The sequence below is a fragment of the Pollachius pollachius genome (assembly GCF_949987615.1).
Source record: "Pollachius pollachius genome assembly, chromosome: 1".
Lineage (NCBI taxonomy): Eukaryota > Metazoa > Chordata > Actinopteri > Gadiformes > Gadidae > Pollachius > Pollachius pollachius.
The window spans coordinates 49,869,101-49,886,118 of NC_136934.1; the positions used below are offsets into that span (position 1 = coordinate 49,869,101).

Here is a 17,018-nt window from a genome sequence, read left to right on the forward strand (position 1 = left end):
CACATGACAACATTTAAATATTAGAAAGCCTTATTAATGAAAACACTTGATTAATTAAACAAAAAATTATCAATCGAAAAGCTTTTTAATCGCACGCTGAGAGACGTTGTCATACACAGAAACAAGGGCGTGTACACGCACACACACACACGCAAATCTATCCGCAACATCAATCACTTTCAGTCACAGAAGGTTGCTCTTGCAGCCCTGAACCGTGAATGCTAATGTAAAAAACATGTTATCTAATTAAATATAAAACCAAATTAGAGCTACAAGCCACCGGGGGACCGAAGTCAAAAGGGAGAGGGTCCAAACAGAAGACCTGTTCTGTTCTTTTGACCCTGGTCCATAAGTACTGCAAACATGTAAACATATCCCCATGGTTACCTCTCCTCATCAAGGCCCCGCCCTACCTGTGTCCTGGGTACACCCTCCCCCCATAAGCCCCTCCCCGGCAGGATGACGGAGGAGCCGTGCCCTGGGAGTGAGGGCTTCCTCTACTGGAGGAGCCGCCCCGCTCCCCACCAGAGACCCTCTCCACGACCCGGCATGGAGGGAGCCGCCGCGGCCCCTGGCCGGTCCCCGGGCCCCTCACCACCGGACAACTGCCCCTCCATGTCCTCCACCCTGGCCTTCGATCAGCACCTGGCGGCCAGCCCCAAAGGACTGCTGCTCCTGGCCGAGATGGTAAGGAGGAGTGTGTAGAGTGTGAGCATGAGAGTGTGAGCAGAAGTACGACAGAATGACTGTGAGTAGTGTGAGTGTGAGTATGAGAGTGTGAGTACAAGTATGACAGAATGAGAGGGAGTACTGTGACTAGGAGTGAGATTGAGTAAGTGTAAGTATAAGAGTATAAGTGTGAGAGGAGGAGTGTGACTAGGAGTGAGTATTTGTATGAGTATGAATATGAGAGAATGAGTGTAAATAGTGTGAGAAGTAGTGAATGTGAGTATGAGAATATGAGTAAAAGTATGAGAGAACGAGTGTGAGCAGTGTGAGTATGACTGTAGTAGAACTTGAATGTGAGTATATCAGTGTGAAACCCACTCAACTTGTCTGTAGAGAAAACGGGGACAAAATCGAAAAGCGATGGCTCTAGTAAAACCGTGACACAAAGGGTAGGATTAACTGTTTAATACCATTGTATCGATGCCCTTTTTTAAGTAAAATAAACTTGTGAAATATAACTTTAGTGGCTTCAATGTTCCAATATAAAGGGTCTTCTTGCTGTTCCCATGCAGCAGCCAACAGAGATGGATGAACATTCATGTAACCAGAACACAGTTCCTCTGTTATCACATCCCTGCACATTCCACTGTTTTTGATCAAATCAGGAAGTTTACCAAATACAAAGCCATCTGAAGCTCTTCCTCCCTCTCCCTCAACATGCCCTTCCTTTTAGCCCGAGTTCCCTGAGATTTGGTGGGAAAGGTACAACCCCAAGATACCAGTAATCAGACCATGGAGATGATGCATTGACATAATCTATTTAGATAGAGCTTTGTTTTCCTATATCATGCACCGTCTAATGCCTTTGCGAGGTACACAAGTAAAATCCTTTAGAAGATATACAAACCGCAAGCTAGGTGCTTCAAGCATTGCTATCAGATGGTTGCTATAACCACCAAGACCCCGACCTTTTGGCCAGGTCATTCTTGCAAAAGAGATTTAAATCTCAACCTTTGCTCTCTACCTGGATAAAGGATTAATTTAATTGTTATGAATGAAAAAGGAACAATACAGCAGTCTGCTTTTGTTAGCTGTCATCTTAAGGTTATTTTGGGCTATTTTGAACCCTTCATGAGAGAAAGAAAGCCATTTTCACGTAGTCTTTTTCGCAGGCCGTCTTGAACTTTCTAGGAGTATTTTTGGTCTTTCTGTAACCTAGCTGAATTACAAATGATTCTAACAACAACGAATCAATGCCACAAAGTGCCAAGTCCTTAGAATTAAATAATCCTAAATCCTACTAAATAATGTAGCCTTGTAAATACAACTTGCAAGTGGGTACCCTGTATGTGTTTCCTTTTATGAAAAGTAAGAACCTTGCATGACCCTTAAGTCACAGTCACAGTATATGGAGTCTTATTTTAAATTCTAAACACAGCCATGCCGACCCGACTGCAATCAAAGGGATTTGGGCCAGAAAAACCTTTTCCTGTCTGAAACCAAACAAGGGAGAATTGTTTTGTTGCGGGGCAGGAAGGGAGTGTCGTCGGTGACATAGGAAATCACTGCAGCTATTTATTATATATTTCTTTATTCCAGAAATAGTTTTCCCTTTAACAGTTGAGTGGCACAGCAGACAACTGTGGAATATGATTGTGTGAAATGCGGTTTGAAATATAAAACCATAAAATGGACCGGGGCAGTAAACTGGAAACAAACAATATTCACAGGCTGAATTTTTACTCAGTTATATTGGACATAATTAATACCTAATAAATTAGTCTCAAGTAATAGCTCTTAAATCATGCCTACAGCACCTGCAAGCCACCAGGCCCTCGGGAACCACCTCTGCCCTCTCTTCCAGGCGAGCGGCCTGCTGGTCTGGGTTCTGATTGGCGGGACGGAATACTCCAGCGTGCCTGCGTTGGGCTGGGTGATGTTTGTGGCCATCCTCTACTGGGTTCTCACCATCGGCCTGTTCATCGTCTTCCTCAGCCGGGCTCACGTCAGGGCTACATGGGTCCCGTGGAACAAAGTGGTAAACAAAGTCTTTCTGATTCAATTATAGGTACACACATATACATATGAACTTTTATGCATTGCAGAGGAGGTGAATTTGCGGGGACACACACACACACACACACACACACACACACACAGAGTCTATGTTTTAATAATCGTATGTATGCTTTATCCTCCTTTTAGTCTGTGTGTTTTAATGGTAGTGCAACTGTGCTGTATCTGGTGAACGCAGCAGTAAGCACGGCTTCAGTCAGCAGAGCCACCAGGGGACGCCACAACTACAATTGCTGGGCATCATCAGCGGTAGGAAGAACTATTGTCTTCTGTTGGGACTTTACAAAGTATTGGTAAAGACTTTAACAGTATTTTCACGTCATTTCAGTCATTTTTGCATGTTATGCCTTAAAATCCACTTCCCCAACTTAACATCGGTCAAGCCCCCGCTGGCCGCAGCATCATTAGTTCATTTTTCCATTAGTGAGTTGGTAGGGAATCATTCCCCTAATCGCTATGTAGTAAACAATATCCAGGCAATGTGACGTCTATGTGTCACATAAACATAAGCACGCAGACATGTGTTTGACAGTGTAGTTGCATAACGAACCAGTCCTAATGGGAACCGCTATGCATCATGGTGTGTGTATATATATATATATCTAGAGGAAGTAAAAATCGTAACAAGGTTTCCGTAGGTGAACCTGCGGAAGGATCATTAACGTTTTAACGTTATATTATTTATAATATAACGCCATATCCACCATTAGTTATATTATTATTATTATTAAATGCATTCATCTCAATAGGCGTTTCCACTTTACCGTAATGTCTATCCCTTCCCTTCCCCGCTGGTTTCAGCTCTTTGCATTCCTGACGACGCTGTGCTACGCAGGAAGTAGCTGGCTCAGCTACAGAGCCTGGAGAGCCAGAGGAGAGGAGCAATAGCTCCGTCTGTCACCCTGGGAGACTCGATAAGGATTCGGAACCAACACCACCATCCCACTGACTATCAAAATATAGTTATCATGTCATGACAGTTTAGAAATTAAACGATATTTGTATTTAATGTAATCCATATGAAACAACAGATGGTCCTTCACATACACCTGCACAATGAAAATACCTTGGGCTTCTGGGCTATCAGATCGCAGTGTGGCTATGCGTGTGTTCACGTGTTTAGTGTAGTCTAATGTATTGCTTGGCTTGGAGATGGTTGCTGCTGTCATTTGGACAGCTCTCTCCACACCTTGAAATCCTTTAATAAAGCCACAAAAAGGCAATTGACCAACTGACAGATTATAAAAAAATTGTAAAAAAAATCCATACTTTTTAAATAAAATGTATATAGATTAAAAGTGACAAATTGAGTCTTTTAAGCCTTACATTTTTGTGATACCATTATTATTTTATTGATTTTTCACACAACATTTAATATGACGTCAAAGAAAACAAAACACCAGACACACACTAACACAAAACCAAAAACAGCAAACATTCCTGAGTAGTTTTAACATCTCAACCTTTTGGGGATATTTAAATGAGCCATGATTTAAAAGAATAAAGTGTTGAGGCAGATCTCACATGTATCAAGGTTTGACACCTGAAGACAAAGGGTACCGTTTGACCAGAGATGTTTTTAATTTGGAGGTGTACAATATGTTTGGGAGAATGATCTGCCATTTGATTTCTTTTGTTTTTCCTCAGAAAGTTATCGTTTGATTTTGCTTTTTTTTTTCAGGGTTCAACCGTTTATGTGTTCAGGATGGCACCATCACCCAGTGATGATGCGATCGTTAGGATTTCTTGAAGACAACAAAATATTTGATCAAACTTTTGGTAACTTTAATAAGCCTTGAGTTCAATTTAGAGACTAGTGTATAGATAAAATTACTAGTAGTTAGGATGTAGTTTGCAACATAGGAATGAAGCCTCAACCATTACTACCAACATAAGTGAAGTGGTCTAAACACACCCACCTCACAACTCATCCCTGCTTTGATTCAATCACACCACAGAAACAAAGATCTGATTATGCTTATTGTGTTCTATTGCTTAATAGGAAATCTCCGGAACTCAAAAGTCAGATGCACTTTTAAGCATTTGGTTATGAAGTATTATTTCCATAACCCTCCGGGGCTATCCCCCAATGGGCTCCCAGTGATCTGATCCCAGCGCGATCGAACCGCCCACTCAGAATCCGAAGCTCCGCCTCGGCATGCTCTGGGTACATGTTAAAGGACTTCTGCAAAAACAGAAAAAAACAGGAAGCAATTCAGACATAAATAAAATAGAAATAAGTCAATACAAAAAAGATTAGAATGAACGGAGAAATAAATAAGCAAAAGAGAACCTGAACTGGCTGGCCTGCGATGAGAGAACGCCCTCTGCTGGTCACAAAGATCAACTGATAGATGTAGTGGGATCTGTGGTATTTTCCAGACACCTGTAATATTAACATTGTTATAGATTGTTATAATAGTAAAACGGTAGTGCAAAGTACAGTGATGAGGCCTATATGAAAAATGTACCAATGGTTGGCAGGACATTGATTGACAAGAACATAGTATAGACCAGTGGTATTCATTATTTTTTCAGGAGAGCAGCACTGACAGGACAAAGTCAACAGGAGAGCCATTTTTACCGCAAAGTATCAAAACCTATAAATCCAGTCATACATAAGTATGCCTGCTTATTAATATGTCATCCCTGAAGATGTGTTTCCCACAGAATATTGAGAAACTGCTTAGGGGGCATGCTGCCCCGGAAGAAAATTTGGTACCTTTTAACCTAGAATGCATCAATCTGGTGCACTTTTAAGACTTGTGTGACAGTGCACTATTTTCTGGAATAATGTGGAGACACTGGGTCACATAACATGGAAGCTATTGAAGAATAAGTTAATTAGAATAAGTCCATCCAAGAGCACATTCTCTGTTGTTATGCAGGAAAACCGCCAATCTGGCAACCCCGCTGTCAGTCAGCGTAGGGCCGAGCAAGTTTAAATATATTTTCTAGTCTAGGCTATATTTCCACCTTGTAATGTCGCTGTTGAATTATTTTTTTAAGAATTGTTTGGAAGAGAGCAGCCACATTCGGTTTTTTAACAGGTTTTATGTTATGTATCTGCTTGCTTTTGAATTTTTTTAAAATATATGTATTCACTGCATGATCATATCACTGTATATTTTTACCGCCATGCAAGCCGCAAATAGAGGCTTGACGAGCAGCGCAATGAGAAACGCTGGTATAGACAGACTTTAACCTGAGTAATGGTCTCCCCTTGAAATAGGTCCAATCTCAGTGGGCCGTAGACCACGCGACCAATAACATGGTTCCACCTGGTGCCGTAACGCAACTGGAACCTAGAAGAACAACATGGGAAAACTGTGTAAAAAAGTTGAACAGTATAAAACAAGTACATAAAGTCACACCCACAAACACACCCTTTACGAATCCATTACATTGTAAATAATAATAACAATAATCATTCACGTTTTATCAACAAAAATCATATTAATCACAATTAAAAGGGAAGGGTTTTTCCTAAAATAAAGTAAACAGTCTTGCTCAAGTCTAGAGTAACATTTATTGCCCATGAGGAGCAGAGGGTCAAACTGACATGCCTCCATTTTGCCAGACAAGCTGTTCTCTGTGGTAATCTAGTGCTGATTTAGTCAGACTGAGAGGTACAGTATGTCTTACCCAGTAATGCGACTACCAGGGTACTCCCAGACTTTCACGCCTGTGATGCTTCCTTCTCCTGAGGACACGAAGGGAGTTCCACCACCTGCTCCAATGGCTGGTGAGTAGAAGTAGTACTCATTGGCTGAAGATAATGAGAGAAGAACAATATATAGCTTAGCATAGCTTCAGTATAATAGATATGACATAAGTACTTGCACCCACAGGTCAATGTGATTGTCATTTCAAAGAAACAGTGTAGCCAAATGGACAAAAACGAACAACTAATAAAACAACACAAATAATTGCAGTTCTTCCTTCCATCTGGAATTTGTATCTGAGAATCTCACCCGCTGATTCATGACCAATGGCAAGACTATACAGTCCAACCTCTCATAGGTATGGACCAGCTCAAAGAGAAAGCTTTCAACAGACGTGGCCGTCACACAGTGAGGTAGGAGAGTGTACACGTATAGGAGCAAAGTGTTCTGTAACAGAGTTAGTATTAACAATAAAAATAATTATAATTCCAGTTCCTACACGTTGAACATCTGACCCATGAACAAATGGCTAGAGGAAGACTATCAGACTAATCAGTCAAAGTTAAAAGTTAAGTAGCATTGAGTACTGACTAGCTTTCCTCCAGAGAAAGCTTTCAAAAACCGATAAACATATTGGTAAAGTGTACTGAAACAGCAGGATGGATCTATTACTTACATTTTGCCAGGCAGGCAACCCAAGCCGCCGCAAACAACAGGATAGAGAGCATCCTAGATTGAAGAACAGTGAGCAGTTAAACTAAAACAGCCGTACCTGAGAGCTGCTTCGAAGCATTTGGTTACCGCCTCACCTATGGGTCAAACTTAAATAGCTTACTTTCCAAACAATGCAGTAATCATTTCAGTAATCTTTGATGACTGTCTGATAAAAAAAATGCACCAGATATTTGTTTATAAAAATAGCAGCATACTTCTCCATCAGGACCTCCTCTTCCTTCCAGAGTAGGGCTGGCTGGTATTTGTGGCCATCCTTTACTGCTTCACTTGCCATAACTTCTACATTTATAAACTTCTGACAAAGAATACAACAAACCAGGAATTTAAAATGTATATGAAATGTTTGTATTTCATTAAAATGTAAATCACAGCAATGTGCAGAGCGTAACTTCATTACGACCTTGCACTATGAACTCAAAAACGGATCAGTAAGCCGTACACTAACTAGGTCAGCTAGAGTGGGGAGTGCGGTCAAGCACAGTGCCTTGCAAAAGTATTCACCCCCCTTGGCATTTTTCGTGTTTTGTTGCCTCACAACCTGGAATTAACATGGATTGTTTGAGGATTTGCATAATTTAATTTACAGAACATGCCTACAACTTTGAAGATGTTTTTGTTTTTTTTATTGTGAAGCAAACAACAAATAGGACAAAATGACAGAAAAAGTCAATGTGCATAACTATTCACCCCCCTAAAGTCAATACTTTGTAGAGCCACCTTTTGCGGCGATTACAGCTCCAAGTCGCTTTGGATAAGTCTCTATGGGCTTGCCACATCTTACCACTGGGATTTTTGCCCATTCCTCCTTGCAAAACTGCTCCAGCTCCTTCAAGTTGGATGGTTTGCGCTTGTGAACAGCAATCTTTAAGTCTGACCACAGATTTTCTATTGGATTGAGGTCTGGGCTTTGACTAGGCCATTCCAACACATTTACATGTTTCCCCTTAAACCACTCAAGTTTTGCTTTTGCAGTGTGTTTGGGGTCATTGTCCTGCTGGAAGGTGAACCTCCATCCTAGCCTCAAATCACACACAGAGTGGTACAGGTTTTGCTCAAGAACATCCCTGTATTTAGCACCATCCATCTTTCCCTCAACTCTGACCAGTTTCCCAGTCCCGGCTGCTGAAAAACATCCCCACAGCATGATGCTGCCACCACCATGTTTCACTGTGGGGATGGTGTTCTTTGGGTGATGCGATGTGTTGGGTTTGCGCCAGACATAGCGTTTTCTTTGATGGCCAAAAAGTTCAATTTTAGTCTCATCAGACCAGAGCACCTTCCTCCATACATTTTGGGAGTCTCCCACATGCCTTTTCAAACTCAAACTCAAAATGTGCCATTTTGTTTTTTGCTGAAAGTAATGGCTTTCTTCTGGCCACTCTGCCACTGCCATAAAGCCCAACTCTATGGAGCGTACGGCTTATTGTCGTCCTATGTACAGATACTCCAGTCTCTGCTGTGGAACTCTGCAGCTCCTCCAGGGTTACCTTAGGTCTCTGTGCTGCCTCTCTTATTGATGCCCTCCTTGCCCTGTCCGTGAGTTTTGGTGGGCGGCCGTCTCTTGGCAGGTTTGTTGTTGTGCCATGTTCTTTCCATTTGGTTATGATAGATTTGAAGGTGCTCCTGGAGATCATCAAAGATTTGGATAATTTTTTATAACCTAACCCTGACTTGTACTTCTCAACAACATTGTCCCTGACTTGTTTGGAGAGTTCCTTGGTCTTCATGGCAGTGTTTGGTTAGTGGTGCCTCTTGTTTAGGTGTTGCAGCCTCTGGGGCCTTTCAAAAAATGTGTGTATATGTACTGACAGATCATGTGACACTTAGATTGCACACAGGTAGACATAATTTCACTAATTATGTGACTTCTGAAGGTAATTGGTTGCACCAGAGCTTTTTAGGGGCGTCATAACAAAGGGGTGAATACATATGCACATGCCAAATTTCAGTTTTTTATTTCTAAAAAATAGTTTTATGTATATATTTTTCTCATTTCACTTCACCAACTTAGACTATTGTCTTCTGATCCATCACATAAAATTCAGAATAAAAAAATATTGAACTAAAGGCTGTCATGTAACAAAATAGGTAAAAAGCCAAGGGGGGTGAATACTTTCGCAAGGCGCTGTATATTAAGTAAACAGACACAAACCAAATACCACAAATAATCACTTTTATAAGAATAAGAGTATAATCAAACATTTTATATAACATTTAAATCCTGGTTGTATTCAATAAATCAAAAATGGAGATTTATGTGGTTAGAAGTAGATATTATTAAAGTAAAGTCATTAGGCCTACTAAATAATAACCAGCACTTATTATATCTTTAGTTCATTGATACAGTAATTAATATAGCTAAATAAAGGGTGCATATTTTAATTGTGGCATAATTTTATTTGTTCATTATTATGGGGAATGAGCATTTGTAAAGCGTCAACTTGAATTGTAGTAAAAACCAGGTGACCTCGGTTGAACCAGCAGTTTCGTGATCCGATGCGCTAGATCGGAACACAGGACTCAGGTCCACACTTGACACTTTAATGCAAACTCTGTGGCCGGATTTGATCTGATTTCACCTGCCTTCAAAAGATTCTCCCTAAAATAAGACTGCTGAAATGGCCCTGGGTGGGAGAGAAGCCCTTATGTTGTACTTGCTGTTTAAGATGGTATTGCATAGTAAATAAGCCTTTGCATTTGTGTAGCCATGCATTGTTGTGTTGAGAGGAACAACATAATTTCCTGGCTGGCATGGGGAGGCGGAGTTGCCCAGGCCTTCGACATGTTTTACCGAAAAGCCCGCCCACAAGGGATGTCCCCGACATCAGTCCTGGCAATGGAATGGAATGCAGCAAAACCTGCTGTGGCGATGTTTAAAGATAGCCCGCATCTCTCTCACAGTTCATGAGAAAAAGGATAAGGGCCACATGTGTATTTATTTGGAGTTCTGAGTTTAAAGTCAGAACTCTGAGATTGAAGTCAGAATTGTGACTTTAATCTCAGAATAACATTAAAGTGACTCTCTAAATCTTTGGTTTGTTACAGGTAGCCTACCCATAATTCTGACTTTAATCTCAGAATTCTGATTTTAATCTCAGAATTCTGATTTTAAACTCAGAATTCTGAGCTCAGGAGCTGCACAGCATCCGAGTTGAAAAGACAGTGTAGCAAAAAAAGAACGCTCTTCTAATTTAATTAGGAAAATTAATCCACAGTGAATCGTTATGCATTTTACTCGACCCAGTACAAACAGGTCAACGACCCTAAATTTGTCACGGGCCGGAGTAGACAACGTCCACAAAAAGGTTTTAGTTTAACAGCTCACTGTTACTTTAATAATAACTACATTCAACCACATAAATCTCAATCTTTCATTTATTGTCAACACACAAATTCATAATTTAAGAACTCCTCTTTTAAGGAATAATTCATCTACACACATCGGGGCAAATACTACACATTTTAAAACATCACAACCATACATGTTGAAGATCACAGCCATACCTGTGGATTGAGATAAGCTTTTGGGTTATTGCCTCACCTGTGGGGGGAACTTAAATAGCTAGCTTTGTTCAGAACAGTTGTTATCTTATCAGCATTCATAAATTAAACGCAATAGCATATGTTTTTTTCACTGACTTTTTTTTTCAGATTGTTCAACGGAACAACAAAAGTAAACAAGGAAATAAATGTAAAATTTGAAGGAACATGGATGTAGTAACTGTCTGCCAATGACAAGTGCCTATAACCATAGACTGCAATATTACATACTGTCCCTTGGAGATTAACAATGATGGAAAATGTCAATGATGGAACTGAGCCAATGTTGTTTGTCACTCAACATCATATTTATCGGCACAAGAACTGTTCCAAGCTCAACTTTGCTTCAAGAGAAGAACATATCTTCTTACTTCCACAAACAAGAAGAGCCATGGTGTGCCAAGATGATGCCTCTGTTATATGGGTTTAAGTTTCATGAAGAAGGGTCACTGATCAGTTTTCAAGTTCATAGTGCAAGTTCGTAAGGAAGTGGTGAGAAACGTAACATTACACTCAGTACATTGCTGTGATGAGCATTTTAATGAAATAAAAAAATGTCATATACATTTTTAATTCCTTGTTTGTTGTGTTCTTTATCAGCAGTTTATAAAGGGAGGTGTTGTAAAAAATTTATGAAGAATTCTCGTTCATTTGGGTCCTGGGGAGACTTTCGGGTGTCACAGTGAAAAGGTTTGGGACCCCTGCTCTACTGGGTTTTCTCCATCGGCCCGGCTCACGTCGGACATGGGTCCTGTGGAACAAAGTGGTAACCATTTCTCTACAAACCTTGGGACCTAACTTCTTCCACAATGTTTAACCTAGAGACTCCATTCCACTTTTTAAACGTGTATGTTACCTTGGAATCGATAACTATTACTTTTGTAATTTAAATGTTTTATACTTTTGAAAATATTCTACTTTTAAAACTTAAGATTTTACAATGGAGGTCAATTGGTGGACTGCCCATTCCCTGAGACTTCGACTACTTCAGACGTTGCACATTAGTCCCTTCGCACAAACTATCTTGGGCTTCTAAATGATTAGAAAATGTAGCAATGTGTTTTATTGTTTATTGTAGCCTACTTTATTGCTTGGCTTGGACATAGTTGTTGTCATTTGGACAACTTTATCCACACTTTCAAATCCTTAAAGTGAAGACACAAAAAATGCAATAGACCAAGTATCATAAAGATTACTAAAATGTTATTATAATTTTAATGATGGATTATCATAAAATAATCATTTGTCATGAAGATTATTCCATAAATGTGAAAATAATATATATGATTTTATAATATATTTATATTGACAGGGTGACAAATTTAGACTTTTAAGCCGTGCATTTGCACGGCTTAAAAGCACATTCCTTTGAAGTGCATATGACGTCAAAGGAAATTAAACATGAGGCATACACAACCCAAAAATACCTTGGGCTTCTGGGCTATCAGATCACAGTGTGGCTATGCGTGTGTTCATGTGTTTAGTGTAGTCTAATGTATTGCTTGGCTTGGAGATGGTTGATGCTGTCATTTAGACAACTCTCTCCACACCTTGAAATCCTTCAAATAAAGCCACAATAAGGCAATTGACCAACTGACAGATTATTAAAACATTGTAAAAAAAAAGAACCATACTATTTTAATAAAATATATATAGATTAAAAGTGACAAATTGAGTTTTTTAAGCCTTACATTTTTGTGATGCCATTATTATTTTATTGATTTTCCACACAAGACAGTCAAAATGACGTCAAAGAAAACAAAACACCAGACACACACTAACAAAACCAAAAACAGCAAACATTCCTGAGTAGTTTTAACATCTCAAGCTTCTGTGGATATTTAAATGAGCCATGATTTATAAAGTGTCACCATGATTTAAAAGAATAAAGTGTTGAGGCAGATCTCACATGTATCAAGGATTGACCCCTGAAGGCAAAGGGTACCGTTTGTCCAGGGATGGTTTTAATTTGGAGGTGTACAATATGTTCTGGGAGAATGATCGATCGGTGATGCGATCGTTAGGATTTCTTGAAGACAACAAAATATTTGATCAAACTTTTGGTAACTTTAATAAGCCTTGAATTCAATTTAGAGACTAGTGTATAGATACAATTACTAGTAGTTAGGATTTAGTTTGCAAAATAGGAATGAAGCCTCAACCATTACTACCAACATAAGTGAAGTGGTCTAAACACACCCACCTCACAACTCATCCCTGCTTTGATTCAATCACACCACAGAAACAAAGATCTGATTATGCTTATTGTGTTCTATTGCTTAATAGGAAATCTCCGGAACTCAAAAGTCAGATGTACTTTTAAGCATTTGGTTATGAAGTATTATTTCCATAACCCTCCGGGGCTATCCCCCAATGGGCTCCCAGTGATGTTATCCCAGCGCCATTGAACCGCCCACTCAGAATCCGAAGCTCCGCCTCGGCATGCTCTGGGTAGAAGTTAAAGGACTTCTGCAAAAACAGAAAAAAACAGGAAGCAATTCAGACATAAATAAAATAGAAATAAGTCAATACAAAAAGGATTAGAATGAACAGAGAAATAAATTAATGAAAGAGAACCAGAACTGGCTGGCCTGCGATGAGATAACGTCCTCTGCTTGTCCCAAAAATCAACTGATAGATGTAGTGGGATGTGTGGTATTTTCCAGACACCTGTAATATTAACATTGTTATAGATTGTTATAATAGTAAAACTGTTGTAGTAAAGTACAGTGATGAGGCCTATATGAAAAATGTACCAATGGTTGGCAGGACAATGATTGACAAGAACATAGTATAGATGCTTTTTAACCTGAGTAATGGTCTCTCCTTCAAATAGGTCCAATCTCAGTGGGCCGTGGACCACGCGACCAACAACACGGTCCCACCTGGTGCCGTAACGCAACTGGAACCTAGAAGAACAACATGGGAAAACTGTGTTAAAAGTTTAACAGCATAAAAAAAGCACATAAAGGGACACCCACACACAAACAAACACTTTACGAATCGATTATGTTGTAAAATAATAATAACAATAATCATTCAAGTTTTAACTACAAAAATCATATTAATCACAATAAAAGTGCAGAGGGTTTCCTAAAATAAGGTAAACAGTCTGGCTCAAGTCTAAAGTAAAATTTCTTGAACAGGAGGAGCAGAGGGTCAAACTGACATGCCTCTATTTTGCCAGAAAAGCTGTTCTCTGTGGTAATCTAGTGTAGATATAGACAGACTGAGAGGTACAGTATGTCTTACCCGGTTATGTAATTACCAGGGTGCTCCCAGACTTTCACGCCTGTGATGCTTCCTTCTCCTGAGGTCACGAAGGGACTTCCACTACCTGATCCAAGGGCTGGTGAGTAGGAGTAGTACTCATTGGCTGAAGATAATGAGAGAAGAACAATATATAGCTTACCATAGCTTCAGTATAATATATGTGACATAAGTACTTGACCTCATGACCAATGGCAAGACTATCCAGTATAACCAGTCATAGGTATGGACCAGCTCAAAGAGAAAGCTTTCAAAACAGACGTGGCCGTCACACAGTGAAGTAGGAGAGTATACACGTATATGAGCAAAGTGGTCTTTAACAGAGTTAGCAATAACAATAATAAAAAAATAAATAATAATAATTCCAGTTCCTACACCTTGAAAATCGGACCCATGAACAAATCGCTAAAGGAAGACTATCAGACATCCAGTCAAAGTAAAGTAGCATTGAGTACCGACTAGCTTTCCTCCAGAGAAAGCTTTCTCAAAACTGATAAATATATTAGTAAAGTGTTCTGAAACAGCAGGATGGATCTATTACTTACATTTTGCCAGGCAGGCAACCCAAGCCGCCGCAAACAACAGGATAGAGAGCATCCTAGATTGAAGAACAGTGAGCTGTTAAACTAAAACTTTCTCATTAGTATCAATGCCAGGGCAAATAAAGTATGCAACTACAAATTGTGAAAGATCACAATCATACCTGTTGAAGATCACAGCCGTACCTGAGAGCTGCTTCGAAGCATTTGGTTACCGCCTTACCTGTGGGTCGAACTAAATAGCTTTCTTTCCAAACAATGCTGTCATCATTTCAGCATTCTTTGATGACTGTCTGATAAAAAAAATGCACCAGATTTTCCTCTCTCTTCCAGACTTGGGCTGGGTTGTATTTGTTGGCCATCCTTTACTGCAGTAACCCCAGTACCCAAATAAACTTGTCATAAATTGCCATAACATCTACATTTATAAACTTCTAATAAAGAACCCAACAAACCAGGAATTTAAAATGTATATGAAATCCTGAGTACCGAGTGTAATGTTGCGTTTCTCAAAACTTTATTACGACCTTGTACTATGAACTTGAAAACTGAGCAGTAAGCTGTAAGCTACACTCTCTAGGTCAGTTGGAGTGGGGAGTGCGGTTAAGTATATTAACAACACAGACACAAACCAAATCCCACCAATAATCACTTTTATAAGAATAAGAGTGATGATAAGAGTTCTCTTATTCTCAATTCAAGTGTATTCATTAAATGAAAAATGGAGATTTATGTGGTTGGATGTAGTTTTTATTCAAATAAAGTCATTGCTAAATAATAACCAGCAATTATTGTATCTTGAGTTGATTGATACAGTAATTAATAAAGCTAAATAAAGGGTGCATCTTTTAAATGTGGCATAATTTTATTTGTTCATTATTATGGGGGATGAGCATTTGTGAAGCATCCACTGGAATTGTAGTAAAAACCAGGTGACCTCGGTTGAACCGGCGGTTTCGTGAGCGGATGCGCTAGATCGGAACACAGGACTGGCGTCCAGTTGACACTTTAATGCGAACTCTGTGGCCGGACAGCTGTTCTGATTTCACCTGCCTTCAAAAGATTCTCCCTAAAATAAGACTGAAATGGCCCTGGGTGGGAGAGAAGCCCTTATGTTGTACTTGCTGTTTAAGATGGTATTGCATAGTAAAAAAGCCTTTGCATTTGTGTAGCCATGCATTGTTGTGTTGAGAGGAACAACATAATTTCCTGACTGGCACGAGGAGGCAGAGTTCCCCAAGCCTTTGACATGTTTTACCGAAAAGCCCGCCCACAAGGAATGACCCCGACATCAGTCCTGGCAATGGAATGGAATGCAGCAAAACCTGCTGTGGTTGTGTTTCAAATCTTCCTGCATCTCACTCACAGTTTATGATAAAAAGGATAAGGGCCACATGTGTATTTATTAAGAGCTCTGAGTTTAAAGTCAGAACTCTGAGATTGAAGTCAGAATTGTGACTTTAATCTCAGAATTCTGACTTTGATGTTAGATTTCTGACTTTATTCTCAGACTTCTGATTTTAATCTCAGAATTCTGATTTTAAACTCAGAATTCTGAGCTCAGGAGCTGGACAGCATCTGAGCTGAAAAGACAGTGTAGCAAAAAAAGAACGCTATTCTAATTTAATTAGGAAAATGATTCCACAGAGAATGGTTATGCATTTTCCTCAGCTAATTGGTGGGCGACCCAATAAAAACAGATCAACGACCCTAAATTATGCGCGGGCCGCAGTAGGCGATGTACACAAAAGGTTTTAGATTAACAGCTCACTGTTAATAATAACTACATTCAACCACATAAATCTCAGTCTTTCATTTATGGAAAACACTTGAATTCATAATTTAAGTGTTGTATAAAATGTTATCTCTAGCTCTTGTTATTAAAATAGTGATAGTTGGTGGAACTTTGATTGTGTTCTATTTACTGTACTTGACCGCCCTCCCCATCCCAGCTGACCTAGAGAGTGTACAGCTTACTGCTCAGCTTTCAAGTTCATAGTGCAAGTTTGAAATTAAGTTGTGAGAAATGCAACATTACACTCGGCACTTTGCTGTGATGTACATTTTAATGAATACAAACATTTCATATACATTTTAAATTCCTGTTTTGTTGTGTTCTTTATCAGTAGTTTATAAATGTAGATGTTATGGTCATTTATGATGTTTTTTTTTATTAATTTTGGTCCCGGGGTGAAAAAGTTTGGGAACTGCAGTATAGGATGGCCACAAATACCACCCAGCCCAACTCTGGGAGAGAGAGGAGGTGGTGATTGAGAAGCATAATGCTATTTTTGTGCTTTAAGTTTTTTCGAATTGAAAGTAAAAGAAAATCTGGTGCTTTTGTTTGCTAGACAGTCATTTAAAGAATGATAGGGATATTAGTTAGTTTTAGTTGAACAGCTCACTGTTCTTCAATCTAGGATGCTCTCTATCCTGTTGTTCTCTGCGGCTTGGATTAGTTGCCTGGCAAAATGTAAGTGATAAGTGATGATTTAACTTTGACTGATTAGTCTGATAGTCTTCC

At 39.5% G+C, this 17,018-nt stretch overlaps 3 protein-coding genes across 4 annotated transcripts; 1 reads left to right on the forward strand and 2 right to left on the reverse strand.

Annotated features, from left to right (window-relative positions):
• Window positions 1-517: 517 nt before the first annotated feature.
• cmtm8b (CKLF-like MARVEL transmembrane domain containing 8b) lies at window positions 518-4,460 on the forward strand. Its single transcript, XM_079746341.1, has 4 exons — window positions 518-687; window positions 2,534-2,707; window positions 2,875-2,994; window positions 3,547-4,460. The coding sequence occupies exons 1-4, from the start codon at window positions 550-552 to the stop codon at window positions 3,631-3,633; spliced, it is 519 nt and encodes a 172-aa protein (XP_079602467.1). The 5' UTR covers window positions 518-549; the 3' UTR covers window positions 3,634-4,460.
• On the reverse strand, window positions 4,073-7,242 carry LOC307082705 (zymogen granule membrane protein 16-like). The gene is made up of 5 exons (XM_079746353.1): window positions 7,087-7,242; window positions 6,391-6,514; window positions 5,951-6,050; window positions 5,039-5,131; window positions 4,073-4,930 (listed from the first exon to the last, which is right to left on the reverse strand). Exons 1-5 carry the CDS (start codon window positions 7,136-7,138, stop codon window positions 4,793-4,795), a joined length of 507 nt encoding a protein of 168 aa, XP_079602479.1. The 5' UTR covers window positions 7,139-7,242; the 3' UTR covers window positions 4,073-4,792.
• A 5,135-nt stretch (window positions 7,243-12,377) lies between these two features.
• Window positions 12,378-14,758, reverse strand: LOC307081056 (zymogen granule membrane protein 16-like). Of its 2 annotated transcripts, none has more exons than XM_079744076.1 (6): window positions 14,681-14,758; window positions 14,501-14,553; window positions 13,938-14,061; window positions 13,495-13,594; window positions 13,263-13,355; window positions 12,378-13,154 (listed from the first exon to the last, which is right to left on the reverse strand). In XM_079744076.1, the coding sequence occupies exons 2-6, from the start codon at window positions 14,550-14,552 to the stop codon at window positions 13,017-13,019; spliced, it is 507 nt and encodes a 168-aa protein (XP_079600202.1). In that variant the 5' UTR covers window position 14,553; window positions 14,681-14,758; the 3' UTR covers window positions 12,378-13,016. The 2 variants fall into 2 exon arrangements, with proteins under 2 accessions (XP_079600202.1, XP_079600201.1); XM_079744075.1 differs by having other exon boundaries at window positions 14,659-14,758.
• Between the last annotated feature and the right edge of the window lie 2,260 nt (window positions 14,759-17,018).